Raw genomic sequence first — 18,866 nt, 5'->3', positions numbered from 1 at the left:
GTGCTTTCGAACTGCTAGGTTGGCAGGAGCAGGGACCGAGCAACAAGAGCTCACCCTGTTGTGAGGATTTGAACCGCTGACCTTCTGATCGGCAAGTCCTAGGCTCTGTGGTTTAACCCACAGCGCCACCCGCGTGCCTCACAGGGCAGTACACAGAATTAATTACAGGATAAAAACAAGCAAATAAGTAAAATTAAACAGCAACACATTAAGTCTCCCCCCCACAGACCCATTTCCCAAATTGGTGGCATTGTTGTCCTTTCCATGGCCACGCTGAGGCCCTCTATGGTGGCAGAGGTCCTCTCCCCCCTCCCCCACTGCTGGTGGATGGGCCCTGCCTCTGTATTCTAACACCCTCCAGCAGCACAAATCAGAGGGTTAGGGTTGCTCCCTAAGACATCAGAACAAACTCAGCCTACATAAAAGTGTTCTGGACACCGAATTAAAATAAAACAAAATATCTGGGTAAATTGGAGGCATCGTGGTCTGGCATTTAAAAGCTATGCCACCTCCAGATTAATCTCTTGGGGGAGAGGGCATTCCATAAGCATCACGCCACCAATTAGTATCTGCAGCCCAGATGCAGTAGCAGCAAAATTAGCAATAAATCACGACCCTTTATGACTCCCAAGCTCCCTAAAATAGATTTTCAGAGTTTACCCTTTTAGTCCCTTGTGTCTTCTGCAGGTGCTTGGTGGGAGGAAAGCATGAGCAAGTGACCTCTGAAGAGCTGTGTTTAAATTTAGTTTTGTTTTACTGTAATAGGGAATGAAAAATAACGGTTGGTTAGAGCATGGTGCTGATCACCCCAAGGTGGCAGGTTTGATCCCTGTAAGAGACAGCTGCATATTCCTGCATTGCAGGGGGTTGGACTAGATGATCCTCAGGGTCCCTTCCAACTCTGTGATTCTATGATATTAATGACATTCCTTTCCTTCTAACAATCTTTTAATTATTACGCTGCAAGTGAACTCAAACTACCAAACGACCTTCAATACTCTCAGCGAGGCTGCAGCCCTGTATCCATTCACTCCACAGAACTCAGTAGGACTTATATTTTGAGTAGACATGTGGGTGGCGCTGTGGGTTAAACCACAGAGCCTAGGACTTGCCAATCAGAAGGTTGGCGGTTCGAATCCCCGCGACAGGGTGAGCTCCCATTATTCGGTCCCTGCTCCTGCCAACCTAGCAGTTCGAAAGCACGTCCAAGTGCAAGTAGATAAATAGGTACCACTCTGGCGGGAAGGTAAACGGCGTTTCTGTGCGCTGCTCTGGTTCGCCAGAAGCGGCTTAGTCACGCTGGCCACATGACCAGGAAGCTGTACGCCGGCTCCCTTGGCCAATAAAGCGAGATGAGCGCTGCAACCCCAGAGTTGGCCGCAACTGGACCTAATGGTCAGGGGTCCCTTTACCTTTACGTGCTGAGACAATATAGTGAAACCTATGTTGCACATTTAATTTTTATGTTGTGAACTGCCCTGTGATCTTTGGTGGTATAGAAATTTAATTAATAATTATAATAATAATTTAACTAATATGTCAGATGGTTTGGGCTTGTAGATCAAAGTTGGGCTGGCTTGGTGAGGAACCTGTGGCTCTCCAGATGTTTTTGGACTACAACTCCCATCATCCCTAGCTAGCAGGACCAGTGGTAAGGGATGATGGGAACTGTAGGACAAAAACTGCTGGAGACCCAGGTTTGGGAAACCCTGATGTAGAAGGTCACAGGTTAACCACCCAACATAACCCCTTATACCACTTGTGTCTAATCTCAATGTAATATTTCACAACAGAGCATAATCCACATGCCTTCCCTGCTGCAGAAGTACCAAAACCTAATGGAATGGTCCTATTGTTCATTGTTAATCTAAAACCAGAGACAATGTAGTTCTGGACAGTGTAGTGTTGATGCTGCTATTGACTCCATTCTTTCAGCCCTTAGTAGTAAAATCACACAGAGCATGTCCAACACACCCAGTGAAAATCTGACTTGTGTCTTTGTGAATACGTTCCACAACTGCGACAGAACAGCGTAAAAGAGGGGCAATTTTTTAAGGAATGAGAGAATAAAATAGGATCGATGTTTATTGAAATGGGAAAGAAAAGTGTTCTCTGATTCTTCTCCTTCATTCTTACAGTTTTCTTAATACATAGCTATGCCTGTAAAATATGTTCGCCATTATATCAATTCCAAACCCCACCCCATCCTAATTTTCTTGAACGGCTTTTTAGGTTATGCAGTTAGAAGAACTACTGGCTGTCAGACATTCGGTCTTTGTGGTTGGAAATGCTGGAACAGGGAAAAGCCAGGTAAAATGAAGAATACACACATTTCTCCAACAAACAAATAGCAATAAAGAGAGCATGAATCGGTAATGCAGGTTACAAGATGTTTGCCACTTTGACGAAACTTCTGTGTTCAATACTCTCAGTGAAATTGATATTCTGGTGTCGGTGGGGCATGTCAACTTCATCAGTTTTCGTTCCCCTCAAATCCGGTTACATATTTATATCCTGGATGTACCTTGGGTTACAGACGCTTCAGGTTACAGATTCTTCAGGTTACAGACTCCGCTAACCCAGAAATAGTGCTTCAGGTTAAGAACTTTGCTTCAGGATGAGAACAGAAATCGTGCTCTGGCGGCGCGGCAGCAGCAGGAGGCCCCATTAGCTAAAGTGGTGCTTCAGGTTAAGAACAGTTTCAGGTTAAGTACGGTCCTCCAGAACGAATTAAGTACTTAACCCGAGGTACCACTGTATATATGCATTTCCTCACATATGTAGGAGCAGAGTACATCTGCTTCCCAGATTGAGGAAAGCTGAAGAACTATCACTAGTGCTGCAAGGAAGGAAACCTATATTAAGGACATGCACACTTAAGGAAGTGGGACTAAAATGTAATATATTGCACAAATATAACTAGTGGGGGGGGTAATGACTGACTGCAGTTACCTATTAGATATATATTCAGGTTAACTTCTCTGTTGTACGTGGAACAGCAGGTAATTTTGAAGGATGCCTTTTAACTGATGCTACCGCTTGATTGTGAAACTGGCATGATAAAATGTTCTTACTTTAGATATTAAAGACACTACACGCGACTTACTCAAATATGAAGCTGAGGCCAGCATGGAATGATATCAACCCCAAAGCTGTCACAACGGATGAACTTTTTGGGTTTCTTCACCCTTCAACAAGGGAGTGGAAAGATGGTATTTCCAATCATTATACTCTTAATAAAATTGCACATCTTAACATATACAAACACATACAAGTTTGTTGTTGTTGTTGTTTAAAAAACTAATTTTTGTTTTCATCGTTTTGAAGGCTTGTTTTCTTCCATGATGAGAGAACTGTCTAGCATCACGCATGATGGCCCCAAATGGATTGTCCTGGATGGTGACATTGATCCTATGTGGATTGAGTCACTCAACACTGTCATGGATGACAATAAGGTGTGTATCACATTCTTTAACATGGCTGTGATGAGCAGGTGAGATACTCTTCTGGTCTATTTGCTAAATATGTACAGTGTTTTCTGCAGTGCCGGATTTACGTATAAGCTAAACAAGCTATAGCTTAGGGCCCCACTCTCTTGGGGGCCCCAACAAAATTTAAAGGAAAAAAACACCTGGATGTACATTTCCAAAATAAAAGATAAAAAAACAAATAAAATAAAACCTATATATAGCAACAGTCTTTTGTGTTGTGTAGGATCCTATGATGTAAGTAATGGGCCCTGCCTGTATTTCATTATTAATATACTTCTTCTTAATTGTATTTCAGTTCAACAATCACTTCGATAAAATAAATATTTTGTTATGTGCAAATGGCATTAGATACCTATTAGGTCCATAAATTACCATATAGCATATATTCAACACAAAAAACAGCGACAATTTGTTGCTGACAAAGGACAGCTGGACATAGAAAGGGCCCCATTACCTTCAATAGCTCAGGGCCTCATCAAACCTAAATCCAGCCCTGGTTTTCTGTATACATCATACAGACGAAGACTGGCTCTTAATAATAACTTTGAACACTGTTGGGAAAGGCTAAACATGGTTATCAATTGTTCTGGTAGCATCCATCTTAGATTCCTGTAAAGCAGAAGTGGGGAACCTCAGGCTCAGTTGGATGGGGTGTGCGACACAAATACAGTCCTCCAAACATTTTTATCTGGCCTTTGAAATCCTTCACTGGCCTTCTGCACACCTCAAGTGTTTTTGCCTGGCTAGAATGTGTCCTTGAACTCTCATGATGCTTCTTCCTCATCTGGATGGAGGATAAAGAGTGCAAAGCATCAGACATGAGGCTACCTTAGAAGACCGTTGAAGGACTGCTTTTGCCTGTGTGACCCTGGAGGTAATCTTTTGAGGGCCTGCTTTGAGTGCCTCTCACCCCAAGCCCCTGAAGATAGGTTGTAAGGTAAAGGTAAAGGGACCCCTGACCATTAGGTCCAGTCGTGAGCGACTCTGGGGTTGCGGCGCTCATCTCACTTTATTGGCCGAGGGAGCCGGCGTTTGTCCGCAGACAGCTTCTGGGTCATTTGGCCAGCATGACCCACATGACCTAGACTTACCCCCAACACCCACTTAGTGTAAAAGAGAGAGAGAGAGAGATATGTCTCCTTAACTAAAATGAGTAAAAGTGGAAAGTTCATGGTTCAACCTTGGAAGTGGGAGGAGCAGAAAGCTGAATCATTTTGTATTTTTTTTTTAGTATGTATTAATCTCCATTGATTAAAATGTCACCTTTATTCACCACGGCGTCCTGGCCTTTCTTTATGATGGATACAACAGCAGGAGAGCAAACTGTTGGAATTGAGATACTTTGTGCAAATTGAAAAGAGAATTTTTTTTTTTTGCCCTAATTTCACACAATGCTGGAAACCTCCTTTAAATCACATTTTCCTAACCAGCTCCTAGAATAGCTCTTGTTGTTAGATTCTAAGGACTCTATTGTAGCTTTTAAGCTAAAGTACTCAGTAGGGGATGTGTAGCGTTGCACCGCCCCTTAGGAACACCAGAAGAATAGCACCTGATGGCAAGTACAATCACAGAAGATAAAAATGGATCACACTGAAACAGGTTATCCAGGCCCACTGTGGGCCATTGCTCTATTGTAGCACACGGGATCTACAACATATCTTCTATGGCCTATTTCCCCCAAGTTCTCCAGTTTGCCATAAAACATTCCTCATTCTCACAGCCAAATCCTGCCAGTTCTCGCGATTTTATCGTTACTCTTGAAATACTTGATTTTTTTCCTGATAAGTTTGTGTATGGAATCATGTGTTTGGATTTCTTTTCTTGCGAAGGATTGGAAAAGAACAGTTTAATTTTTCTCTTTGATTATAGTTAGATGATTTAGTAGATGAAACTTGATTTCTCTTTAGCTCAATTCAGATATATTGCCAAGGCATGATATTGGTGTTACAGTAAGACCAAAAAAAAAACCCCTTCCCCGTGCATTCTCTCCTTCCCTTCCTTTCTCCCCTGATACTTCCTATTTCACAGCAAACATATTTTGCTACTTTTTTTCTTCTAAAGGAGGCAAATTATGTTTTGCATAAACCAGTTTTCCTTTAAGATGGAATTGGAAATCACAAGCAAACATGGTATTCAGTTATGCTTTGCAGACAAACCATGGTTTCCCCATTGCAGACATGGGAAACTGTGGTTTCCCTTGTAAAAGGAAGGGTAGGATGATAACAGAGCACATGTGGAGAGAATCAGCCTCATGCACTGATTCAAGCAATACCACAGTGTGGTTTAGCATTATATCTGAACAGCTATCTCTTAGAACCTTTCGCTAGCAACTGGTAACAACACATTTTAATTCATTTCTTTTCCATCCACTTTAGCCTTAAAATAATTGTGTGAAATTAAAAAACTCAGTTTACATTTGCACTTGCAGCAGTAAATTGATTTAGTGAAATAATACCATTTCATCTTTACTTTTTAAAATTTAACTTATTTAATATTTACTTTACTTTACTTAATTCAAGGGACCAAAGAAAATTCTTGGAAAGAAAAATAGCCATTTTTTCCCCTTATTGCCTGAACTTTCGTTTAATGTGCATTGAAACCACACCATTGCTGGCTTATTCAGTTTTAAGAGATTTAATTCATAGTTTCTTCTCTTCATAAATTGTAGGTTTGATTTCATGATGATTTACTATTGTTATCCCTTTTGTTTTGCTGTTTTTCAACCCATCCCTAACATAAATTTCTTTCCATGAATCAAGATATTATATTGATTTTATTCCCATTGACAATAAAGAATCCTTTTGTGTAAGTCCAGCAAAACAAAATTGCAGGGAAGAGTCACTTTTTTGTCCATTGTGATTATTGCTGGGTAAGTGGATAGGGAACCAGTTGACTTTTCAATGAAATGACAATTAACATGGCTTTATAAAAACATTGAAGAAATTAAGGACAGTTCAATGGGAAGGTCTCCTGCACATGTTTAATTGAAACAGCACAGTATCACTTTCATTAATTTCAATGTGTCTTATGCAAGAGATCTTCTCATTGGATACTGTTTGAGTTCATTCTTCTGCTGTTTTCCTGAATGTCACAGCAGATATCAATAAAGATATAAGGGATATTATTTAAACAGACAAATAACACTCATTGGAAAATAAAATTATATTCCTGTGTATTAGCTATAGCTGAACATGTGCTCTGTGATTCTTACTTTTTTAAAAACACACACACAACAGAACCTTAATTACTTAATTTGAAAAGCAAATACCTACTGCAATAAAATTGTAATGATTCTGTGCTTAGGTTCTGACTTTAGCAAGTAACGAACGAATTTCATTAACACCTTCCATGCGGCTGGTGTTTGAAATAAGTCACCTTCGGGCAGCAACTCCAGCCACTGTGTCGCGAGCTGGCATCCTCTATGTGAATACACAGGACCTAGGCTGGAGTCCGTGAGTACCTCCCTTGCTTTTTGTACTTTTAATGTGCCCTTTGCAATATTACCCATTTTGTGCTCTTTCATTAGCCAACTTGAAGAAAGGCAAGACACACATTTAACAAGCAAGCACATAAGGAATGGCAGTTCAGGGCACCTTCAGCCAGCAACTCTGGGGCCAGTAAGAATATATGAAGATCCCTGCTGGATCGGACAACAGACCTATGCTGTCCAAAATGCCTATGGCCCTGCTTGTTCCTATGGTAGTGATGATCTCATTTGCTGCTGCACTATACTGTATTCTTAACTCAGCAAACAGCTTGCTGAATGCTCTGTTCATGTAGCTGTCATCTGGTCAGCTGTATGCTGTTATTGTTTAGTCGTTTAGTCATGTCCGACTCTTCGTGACCCCATGGACCAGAGCACGCCAGGCACTTCTGTCTTCCACTGCCTCCCGCAGTTTGGTCAAACTCATGCTGGTAGCTTCGAGAACACTGTCCAACCATCTCGTCCTCTGTCGTCCCCTTCTCCTTGTGCCCTCCATCTTTCCCAACATCAGGGTCTTTTCCAGGGAGTCTTCTCTTCTCATGAGGTGGCCAAAGTATTGGAGCCTCAGCTTCAGGATCTGTCCTTCCAGTGAGCACTCAGGGCTGATTTCCTTAAGAATGGATAGGTTTGATCTTCTTGCAGTCCATGGGACTCTCAAGAGTCTCCTCCAGCACCATAATTCAAAAGCATCAATTCTTCAGCAGCTTTCACTTCCATACATCACTACTGTCAGCTGTATACTCTATGGTATTGAGTGAACAGCTATTTCCTCAGAGATTAAGCCGATCAGTACCGTACAAAGGAACTTGTCATTGGAGCCACAATGCACTGGTGCTGCTACTAGAGCTGTAGATATCTCCCATGCGAGCCATGGGGACATCCTTCAATATGGGAAAGGGAATATTTCAGTGGTAGAGCACCTGCACTGAAGGCAAAAGGTCCCAGGTTCAGTCCCTAGTCCAGTGTTTCCCAAACTTGTGTCTCCAACTCTTTTTGGACTACAGTTCCCATCGTTCTTGACCACTGGTCCTGCTAGCCAGGGATGATGGGAGTTGTGGTCCAAAAACAACTGGAAACCCAAGTCTGGGAAACAGTGCCCTAGCATATCTAGACAGGACTGGGGAAGAATTCTATCTGAAAATCTGGAGGACTGGTGCCAGACCTTTAGTGTGAAGAAGGCAACTTTCTAGGGAGACACAGGGTATGAGAACATAGGGGAAATGTCCAGAACAGGGGTTGCTGACTCAGTGCCTGCGGGTGGAAATGTGCCCACTGGTCCACAAAGTTTGATAACCCACACTGAGATGAAATGTGTCTGGGGTAGTCAAGGGGAAACCCCAGATCCTATAGGTAAACAATGGGGAAGAGGGGTGAAATAATAATGCCAGGAGTTGGGAGAATTGGAGAAAGCTCAGACAGAAAAGTTTTATTGGTGTGGAGGTGACGGCATGCGAGTGGCAATTTTTCTTCTTCTCTAAATTACATTTATTATTTCCCTCAACATCCATGGAAATGTCATATGCTTCTAAAACAGCATTTCTCAGTCTCATTCCTTTCAGACACCATGGCCAATGGCCAAGGATGAGGGGCGCTGAAGTCCAAAACATCTGAAAGATGGCAGATTGAGGGAGAGTGTGTCTTAGGGGTAAAAAACGGCATTTAAAGTCCTAAACTTTAACTGACAGAAGAACCATAGCTGTCAACTTACAGATTTGAAAATAAGGGACCAGCAGCCTCGAAAATAAGGGATCAGCAGCCAAAATAAGGGATTTTAGTCAACCAGCTCCCAAACCAAAGGCAGAAAGCCCAGCCAACCCAGCAGCCAAACGAAGCCTCAAGCGGTGGTTCCCACAGCGCAGCAAACCAGCAAAGGGGGTGTAGCAAGGAAAACCACCATCACCTCTCCGCTGGGAAGCGCTGAGCAAAGGCAAGTCCCCAGGCAACACGGCCAATTTGATCGGCACAAGGCATGCAAGCTCCACCCCCTAGTCGTTCTTAGACTCCTTATTGGGTGAGCAACGCAGCCAAGCAACACAGTTGGAGCCTCCCTCCTCCCTGGCCGGCAGGGAGGGAGGGAGAGGAGATGCTTCCATTGAAACCTGGGAAATTTAAGGGACATCATCAGTAAGGAACAGCAGCGGGACACAGCGCTGGGATTAGGGAGTTTCCCACCAAATAAGGGACGGTTGACAGCTATGCAGAAGAACACACCCACGGAACAGAATCAAGCAGCCTTCTCTAATCAGGAGCCCTCCAAATGGTTTGGACTTTGACTCTCATCACCCCTGGTCACTGGTCATAGGGGTTGGAGCTGCTGGGAGATGGGGTCCAAAATATGTGGAGGGCACTGGTTTGGGAAGGCAAAAGAAGCTGTAACTTAGTCACAGTTGTACTACAAGGCCAAACCAGTCGGAAACGGATCACCAACAACAAGGTAATTCGGAGAGGCATTTCAGCAACTAAAATAAGGCTGAACCAAGCTAAGGACATACAGTAAAAGCACTAGGCAGCTCCGCAAACAATCCTCTGCTCTTCTCATAAACTCGCTTTCAAACATAATAAACAAAAGCAATTGATTAAGGGGAGGAGAAGCACCCTAAAATAAGTTTGTTTTCACAGATATGTGACTAGCTGGATTGAAACTCGCAAAGCACAGACGGAAAGAGCAAATCTAACCATCCTTTTTGACAAATATGTTCCTTACTGCTTGGAGCAAGTCCGCTGCAACTTAAAAACCATCACCCCCGTTCCAGAGAACAGCATGGTTCAGGTAACAACAACTGCAGCAGGATCTTCAGACTGCCACTCTTCCTGAGATGTGATTGTGAGAGTGTTCAAGTATGCAGACCTAGTGTGAAGGAACTTCATTATAATCACAGCATGGTTTAACATTTTGTGTTTTGTGATTCAAGTGACAAAGCAGACACAGATTGTGTAACTGTTTTCTCCTGAATTAGGGCTGATGCCATCCTCTGCACTACAGTAATCTCATTTGAAGTCAAAAAGACTACACTTAAGACTCTTATAGAGTCAAGTTACTGTTCATACAAGTAGTATATATAAAAAAGAAATATGGGAACGCTATGGAGGTGAGGTCAGTGTTCCTTCATTTTCTAAAACAGACTCCATAATTACAATGAAGTTATTTGGCTGTTGATAAAATTGAGCTCAACAATTTAGGAGTGGTAACTGCTATACAGAATTCTGGGCAGACCGTTGCTTGATCTGAAGTTACTTTAGCAAGCAACTGAAATTCCAACAGACATTATGTGGGACAAGCCCTTACTTTCCTTAAGTTATGTTATTTTTAAAATGCCATATGCATTTCTGAATGAATGCAGAAGTTATGCACTTGAATAATGCTTTTATATGAAGCTTTTGAATGTGTGTGTTTTTTTTTTTTTTTTAAAAAAAAGCTTTCTGGATCACATTATTTTTCTATGAGGAAAAAACAAAAGCCAGAAATGAAAACAGTTTTTTTGTGCCTAACATACAAGGCAGAAAAACTCAAACTAGAGAACTTAGATGTGGGTCTTTTGAACAGCACAGTTACATTGCATTTGGGTATTATATTTTTGAGTCATCTGCACACATCTGCACTCCAAAAGTGGTAAAGAGTGTGTGGTTGAGGTCACCACCCCATGACTTTTAAAAACATATTTATTTAATAAAGTTTGCTTGCATAGATTCTGCACCACAGTGAGGACTACCAAAGCAGTGCTCATTGCAGAACCCCCCCCCCCCCGTGTGTGTGTGTGTGTGTGTGTGTGTGTGTGCATCTGTCTCTGTGCACATGCAAAGGTGGAACAGGGCAAGATTCTGGAAATCCTGGGAGTAGGGGGAAGAAAAGGAGTGAATTTTGTGCTCATCTGTAGGAGCTGAACTGGGAAGCAGATAGGACTATGTGACACCATTCTCCCAGTGCAGTTCATGTTTCCCTGTTATGGAATTGAGCCAATATCTGCAGCTGTCACAAAGCTCAGTAACTCTATATGTTCCCAACCTATATGTTGCAGAGAACACTCTTCCACCTTGTAGGCCCAGTTCCATAATTTGAACACAGTCCGATAGAGACTTTCCTCTGCTCTTTCAACCTAGGTATGTGTGCTTAAGATGGTAATATCAGTTACCAGTATTTTGGGTTGCCATACTTCAAAAAGTAAAAAAAACAGGACATCCTGAAAGTTGCTGAACTTTCTTTTAGGAAAACACTGAGATTGTTGAGCTTTGTTTAGGAAACCCCCAAAGTTGTTGAGATTTTTTTAGACAAAACCCAAAGTTGTTGAACTTTTGCTTACAAGAATGCCAAAAAAACGTGAATTTTCATTTGACTTGCCTAAGATCCAGGACAAAGCGCCACCTTTCGGAAATTCCTCCAGGACGTCAATTCTGCCTTTGAAATCCCAGTAATGTCTGGGACATATGCCAGCCCTACCAATATTACGCTTTCTGAAAACAGGCTTTTCATGCAGAATACATTCCTGTAGACCAGGGGCGGCTTATCTTTGATCCTCCAGGTGTTGCTGGACTACAGTTCCCATCAAACCTAGCCAACATGGCCAGTGGTCAGAGATAATGGGAGTTGTAGTTCAACAGCTAAAGGACCATATCTTTGTGTGAACCCCTCTGCCTCTACCATTGTCATGTGACACCCTCCAGGAATAGTATATGACTAATTCCTTCTTCTTGCATCAGTTACCACTTTTCAGTGGCTGAATACAGTTTCCAGTCCTTCACCCCAGCTCTCAAACAGCTCTTCCTTCTGCAGTGTTTGATTCAATTGCCCATGGGCCAGAGAAGAAGTGGGGACTGCACATAGATCCACACTGGGGATTAATCTTCCCCCTCCCTCTTCAGTTTAACAATTTGTGTATGTTGCTTAGGTGTGCCTAACATATCGCAGGAACAGCTACCCAGCAGGCTTTCCTGCCTATAATAAAGGGAACTCGCCCTCGGCTTATTGCTTTGGTCTCCTGTGTGTGACTTTTCTTCTTCTATGCCAAATCTGATACCAGTCCTACTCAGAGTAGACCCACTGAAATTAATGGGTGTAGTCTATTAATTTCAATGAGCTTACCCTGAGGAGAACCTAGTCAGATGCCGTCCTCTGTAGTTATAAATACATCACAATGGTTATGTGAAATTAAATAAGTGTTTTAAAATATTTATTATATTGGGACAGTAGCAGCTATAGAAGTAGAAATAAGAATATAAAGGATGTAGGGACTGTATTCAGATATCTCTATTCTCTCCTTCCTTTTTATTTATTTTCACTGGAGACTTTGTGTTCATTACTGGATTGTCTCCTGACCCCGGAGAATGCTCCCCCAGACTCTCCTCGTGAACTCTATGAAGTATATTTTGCATTTGCAAGTATATGGGCCTTCGGTGGTGCTTTGTTCCAAGATCAGGTGAGTGGCTGGTTTTGAGGGAAGATAACAGTATTTTGGTATTCTCTTCAAGTTTGACAGCAACCATTCCTACATCACACGGGGTTGGGCTACATGACCCATGAGGTCCGGTACAACTCAACAATTCTATTATTCTATCTTCCAATCAATGGCGTGCGGTGAAATTTTTCGTAGGGGAACAGGGCCAGAGGCACCAGCTTGCAAGAGTGATGCGGGAGGTGACATCATATGTGTGACCTCACAGCATCCCAACATCACGTGCATGAGCACTGTGTCTCCCTCCCTAAGCCAGGCAGAAGCTTCCTGGATTTTGGGAAGCAGGCGCCAGGCTTTAATACTTTAATACTCTAATTTACCAGGAACGTTTAAGAGACTAGCCTAGTCCCCGTAGTCCGCTGACTGCACTCCACTGCTTCCAATATATTTTCAATAAGAAATGAGACAAGAAAAATAAGCCAGTAATATTTGTATCATTTGTATCATTAACTGCAAAATTATGATTGTGTGTGTTTTTTATACAGTCGTACCTCGGAAGTCGAACGCCTTGCGAGTCAAACGTTTTGGCTCGCAAACACTGCAAACCCGGAAGTGAGTGTTCCAGTTTGCGGACGTTCTTCGGAACCCGAATGTCCGACACAGTAGACCTTCCTGCAGCCAATTGGAAGCCGCGCCTTGGTTTCCGAATGTTTTGGAAGTCGAACGGACCTCCAGAATGCATTCCGTTCGACTTCTGAGATACGACTGTATTTACGTAAAGATCCAGAAGATCCCACCTTGGCCTAGTTGCTGAACAACAGTGATGTTCTCCACTTCTACCTTCTGTCACCCCAAAGTGATACATCCAAGATGCCCACCTTCAAATGTGCATTTTAGCCATTATTTTAGAAAATTAATATGCATTCATACATGATTCTGGACACACCACTCCTTTGTGTACTGTAGGGGTCAGAAATCAGAATACACTGTCCATGCCAACAGATAAGGCCTGGACATATTTTTATGTAGCACAGCTGTTCTGCCTTGTTGCTAGCTATTCATGCCCTTTTCTTTGGGTTCTTTCTTGTGGCAATATGTTCTACAGTTTCCATTTCTTACATTTGACACTTGATAAACATTTTTGGCCCTGGGAAACATAATATACACCATAGGGCTTTTCTAATCTCTAGCACCTACCATCCCACAAGCCAACTATCCCACTAACTCCTGCTTCTTACCAGTTCTGAAGGAAAAGCATGAGACGATCACAGTAATATTCTGCCAGCAAGATCACATATCCCTGATATAACTGATCCAACAGGAAGGAACTTTTCTCAGCCTAATGATTCATGACTGTTCTCTCTACAGGGATATAGACCCAGGAAATACTCTGAGCCTCCTGTTTCCTTTTACCACTTGCCAGGGTCTCCTACCAACATCTAGTTAATATTGGCTGTGATAGAAGACTTTTCACCCTAACAACTGATGAAGTAGCTGGCAGATCACTACCCCTTTTGAGTGGATTTAGGCCACTGATTGGCTACCAAGTCTATATTTGTCAGAACAGTGAAATAAGGCAAATGTGTCTCCAGATCCTTGTTCCCCTTCCTTTCTTTAATATCTCAAGACATCTCAAGCTGCTTGGCTTGATTTCTTTAAGATGCAAGCTGAACCCTACCACACCACGGATGCGTGTATTGTTAAGTACCAGAACCTGGCTCACCTTTACTGCATCTTTCTGATGGCTTGGAAGAGGGCTTTGAATGTGACAGTATGTTAGGGTGGGCATTCCGTATTCTGCGAATGAGGGACTTAGCATGAACCAAATGGCATTTTTGCTTCCAGAAAAACTCTGTGGCCACTTCCTTTTGTTTCTCGTGTAACTCTGCTCTCTGGTGTCACCCGAAAGCATGCAGCAACATATGATTATAAAAGAATAAAGGGCCTTGGTATTTTCATTCTCAGAAAATAGACAGTCTAGGAAACCTCAGGGTTAAAAGGTTACTATCGAATAGTTCCTTGAGTTATTTCCCATAACTTAGATCAGTGAACATCGTTTGGGAGAAAGTCCTTCAGCTCCTGCAGTTTCTAAGCTATGAACTTAACATTACCACTTGGTTTTTTCTTTTCTTTAAGCTTTCCTCTCTGTTTTATAACGGTAAGGAACACAATAAGCTGTCTTTTATTTAAACAGACCATTGGTTCATCTGGCTCACTCTCGTCTACGATGATAGGCACTTGACTTTCCAGATAGCAGTTTTTCCCAGCCCTGCCTGAAAAGGCCAGGGACTGATCCAAGGATCTTCTACAGTACATGCAATGCATGTGTTCTGCTGTTGAGCTATGCCCCTTGGTTGTTCTAGTGCTGCTTTAATTGTTTAAAATATTTCTTGAACGTCACCCAGAGGATGGCAGCTATTTTGGGTGCCTGCAAAACAGAGCAAGCAAGCAAGCAAGGTAAAGGGACCCCTGACCATTAGGTCCAGTCGTGACTGACTCTGGGGTTGCGGCGCTCATCTCGCTTTATTGGCCGGGTCATGTGGCCAGCATGACTAAGCCACTTCTGGCGAACCAGAGCAGCGCACGGAAACGCCGTTTACCTTCCCGCCAGAGCGGTACCTGTTTATCTACTTGCACTTTGACATGCTTTTGAGCTGCTAGGTTGGCAGGAGCAGGAACCGAGCAACGGGAACTCACCCCGTTGCGGGGATTTGAACCGCCGACCTTCTGATTGGCAAGTCCTAGGCTCTGTGGTTTAACGCACAGTGCCACCCGCGTCCCGCAAGCAAGCAAACCAACATACAAATAAAATGCTCACAGTCGGGCTAGCATATCTCTCCCCGTGTTTCATGTCTGGCTCCCCTTTGTTCTGTTTTTCAGCTAATTGATTATCGCATGGAGTTTAGTAGATGGTGGATCAAAGAAATGCGGACAATAAAATTTCCTTCCCAAGGGACGGTTTTTGATTACTTCATTGACCCGGATACGAAAAAATTTACTTTGTGGAGTGAGAAAATTCCAGGCACCGAAATAGAAGCAGATGTCCCTCTCCAGGTAGGACAATCCACTGCAATTAGTCATAAGAGAAGCAGCACATATCTGGATAATTACGGCTGGATTAGGGGGAACACAAAGTGCATAACAAGTTGGAGTTCAAGTGTTGCTAATTATCAAAGCAGTGTCACAACACAAGGAATACTGCACCAGCGGAAAGCACATTGTTATTACGGAAAGGGTTTTGTTAAAGCAGATTCTGTTTATTGGGTTTTGTCTTGACGCTATAGCTGGGAAGAAATCCCAAAGATTCCTATAAGTATAGTAATATTTTATCCATGCAGACCTGTGTCAGGGCCTGGCAGACCCAGGAGGAGGTTGAGCTTACAGAGAGCCCAGACTGGGGAGAGGACGGCCCCAGGGAGGGGGCCATCGGGCTCTGGGGCCTCCACTATATTGCTGGCACCTGTCTGTCTCAGGAGACAACGGGAGAATGCACCTTCAGAAGTACAATTCAGCCGTTGGAGAGTTACAGTGCCTACTGTAGCTGTAGAGAATGATATGGGAGAGACACGTTTTGTTGCAGCTGGGGCAGATGAAGGCATCCAGTCTTGCTGCTACAGGTGCACCATGGTGCTTCTTCTCTCTGCATTCTTCCCAGCTTAGTGGGGCGGGGAGAGAGAATTGGCCACTAGTAACCCCTTGATTTCCCTTACATGTTATTTCCACAGTGGAGGAGGCATGTGAGAGTGAGACAATCTCTGTGTGCTCAGAGGGGCAAAGGAAATTCCCGGAGACAGTACCCCATCCCTTCCATTAAGAAGGAGTGAGAAACTCAGGCAGAAGAGGGGGAAAGCAACTGATAGGGAGTGGACGCCTGAGCGAACCTCTCTTCAATATTTAGGGGGGGGGAGACAGAGGACCGCAAGAGGTCAATTCAACTTTCCTAAAAGCAGGGTGGACTCGTAATCTCGTAATCTGGTGAACCGGGTTTGCATCTCCGCTCCTCCACATGCAGCTGCTGGGTGACCTTGGGCCAGTCACACTTCTCTGAAGTCTCTAAGCCTCACTCACCTCACAGAGTGTTTGTTGTGGGGGAGGAAGGGAAAGGAGAATGTTAGCCACTTTGATAGTGATAAAGCGGGATATCAAATCCAAACTCTTCTTCTTCAGGGTACAGTTTAGCAGTCAATGACCTCAAGAAGCCAGGGAGGCTGGTAATTCCACAGAGGTGTTTTGTTTGAACAATGCTAGCTGCAGTGTTGCTTTGGTGTGAGCAGAGGCAGTTCCTTGCCTCCTGTGCTGAAGTTCTAGCTCCTGCTCATCCCTATTAATTCTGTTGACGCTTTTTCTGCCACCCTTCAACGTTCTCCATGTGCAAGAGAACGGGAAAAGCATACTTTTGTCATTACAAATTGCTCAGAATGCTAACCTCAATTGCCTGGGAGTAAGCCCAAATGAATGCAGGCTGCATACACACCATACATTTAAAGCTCATGACTTCCCCCCCTGCAAAGAATCCTGGGAATTGTAGTTTGTTAAGGGTGCTGGGAATTGTAGTTCTGTGAGGGGCAAACTGCACTGCCCAAAATTTTCTTAGGAGAAGCCAAAAGCTTTAAATTGTGTAGAAATGTTCCTGAAGGCCTGCAAACACCATTGTAATAATAATAATAATAATAATAATAATAATAATAATAATAATAATAATAATAAATTATTATTATTATTATTATTATTATTATTATTATTATTATTATTATTATTCCCCACCCCATCTGGCTGCGTTTCCCCAGCCACTCTGGGCGGCTAGCAGAATATATAAATCATAATAAAGCATCAAGCATTAAAAACTTCCCGATACAGGGCTGTCTTCAGATGTCTTCTAATAGTTGTATAGTTCTTTATCTCCTTGACATCTGAAGGGAAGGAGTTCCACAGGGGGTGGAGTGCCACTACCGAGAAGGCCCTCTGCCTGGAAGTCAAGATAACCCCCAAATTAATTGGTAGTTGTTGCAAGAATGAACTCATATATGTTTATATTCACTTGCTTTGATATATGCTAATTGGCTCACTTTGATGATGTGCTTAACTGTGAACCCTGGGATGCCGGGGTTTTGGCACAGAAAGGGGAGCTATCTGCAAACTTTGGATAGCTGTCACCTATTATCTCACCGGTCAGGTGAATTGATGGGAAGGTCTGGCCAAACTGACGTATGCTGCTTTGTGTATTAAAAATGTATAAATGTTTGCTTGGGTGTAGACAAGTCATGATGACATCTCACTGTTCGTTCTGCATCTGCAAAGGCAGTGGGGCTCCTTAGGTTGTGCTGCAAGTACAGTTTTTCTTATAATAAAACACCCTGGTGTATTTGACATTACTCTTGGGTATCCCTGCACCAAGCCACTCCCATGAGCCTGCCTTTGGGCCAGTGGATCAGGACAGTAATGCAGCCTCAGTAGGATTTATTACTTGAGTAGACATGGTTAGGATTGTAAACAGTGAGGAGCAGATGGATGACTTTGAAGAAACCATTGCTCTCCCTCACCTGATCATTCACAGAGCAGTCTATCTGCATTTCTCTCTTTATTGTTTGTTGTAAAAAAATAATCGATTTCTTTTACACCACTGTCTTCTTGAAAAGAAAGCAGAACAGCTTACAACAGCAAAATCAAATCATATTACAACATTAAATTTGTAGCTGCATCAAAAGCAGCAATATAAACACAATATAAGCAGGAATAGCAGCGTAAAAGAGGGGAGTAAACAGCTCTCCCCCGTCTGTCTCTCTCTCTGTCTGTCTGTCTGCCTGCCTGCCTGCCTCGCTCTCTCTCTCACACACACACACACACCCCAGAGGGGAGAAAATGGAACAGACAAAAGAGGACATGCTCTCCCCAAATCTGCTCAGGAAGGTCAGGAGAATCCCCAGAACAGTGCCCGGGGGGGGGGGGCAGGGAAGTGAGGGAAGATTGTTCTGTCTGGCAAGTGGAAATGCTTGCACTGGCAAAACAATCACCTTAGCGTGACATTGAATCTCACCCAAAGAGTGGATAGTGAATAGGTGAAACCTCTGATCCAGCAGAGGTGTCCGCTAGCATAAGACAAACAGGCCATTAAAAAAATTTCCCTCTAGTGCCACCTACTGGATAAACTATATAATGACATTATCCACATACTTTCTATAGAATGTTTCCAGTTTTCCTAAGGACTGGTGAGCTACATTTTATCTGCTCCAAGGTTCATCTGACAATCCCAGTCTTCTTGACCTCTAAACTCTGTGTGGCAGATCCAGCTGACTTTGGGTTCTCTATTTTGATTTCACATTTCAGAACATAAACACAAGAAACCCACAATGTAGACCAGTGGCGCCAACTTGAATAAAATATTGCGGAGGGGGCCAGGTAAGCCCTGCTCCACATAATCGATCACAAGACAGCATTTGAATGGCAATGCCTATCAACTTTTGGGAGCCCAAGCCCCCTCAAATATTTTATTGGGGGCATGCATGA

General features: G+C 43.1%; 1 protein-coding gene across 1 annotated transcript in view; it reads left to right on the top strand.

The window, feature by feature from the left end:
* Nucleotides 1-18,866, top strand: part of LOC310743372 (dynein axonemal heavy chain 11-like) — a 219,287-nt gene that overhangs the window by 69,879 nt on the left and 130,542 nt on the right. Inside the window, exons 30-36 of the mRNA XM_083573553.1 lie at nucleotides 2,233-2,310; nucleotides 3,080-3,212; nucleotides 3,328-3,455; nucleotides 6,795-6,943; nucleotides 9,595-9,745; nucleotides 12,255-12,386; nucleotides 15,243-15,416. Of these exons, the coding sequence (XP_083429679.1) occupies nucleotides 2,233-2,310; nucleotides 3,080-3,212; nucleotides 3,328-3,455; nucleotides 6,795-6,943; nucleotides 9,595-9,745; nucleotides 12,255-12,386; nucleotides 15,243-15,416 (945 nt within the window). The remainder of the gene's footprint in view (nucleotides 1-2,232; nucleotides 2,311-3,079; nucleotides 3,213-3,327; nucleotides 3,456-6,794; nucleotides 6,944-9,594; nucleotides 9,746-12,254; nucleotides 12,387-15,242; nucleotides 15,417-18,866) is intronic.

The sequence above is a fragment of the Podarcis filfolensis genome (genome assembly GCF_964270895.1).
Source record: "Podarcis filfolensis genome assembly, chromosome: 1".
Taxonomy (NCBI): Eukaryota; Metazoa; Chordata; class Lepidosauria; order Squamata; family Lacertidae; genus Podarcis; species Podarcis filfolensis.
Note: the sequence above shows the minus strand (reverse complement) of the source record. Positions and strands in the feature narration are given on the sequence as shown.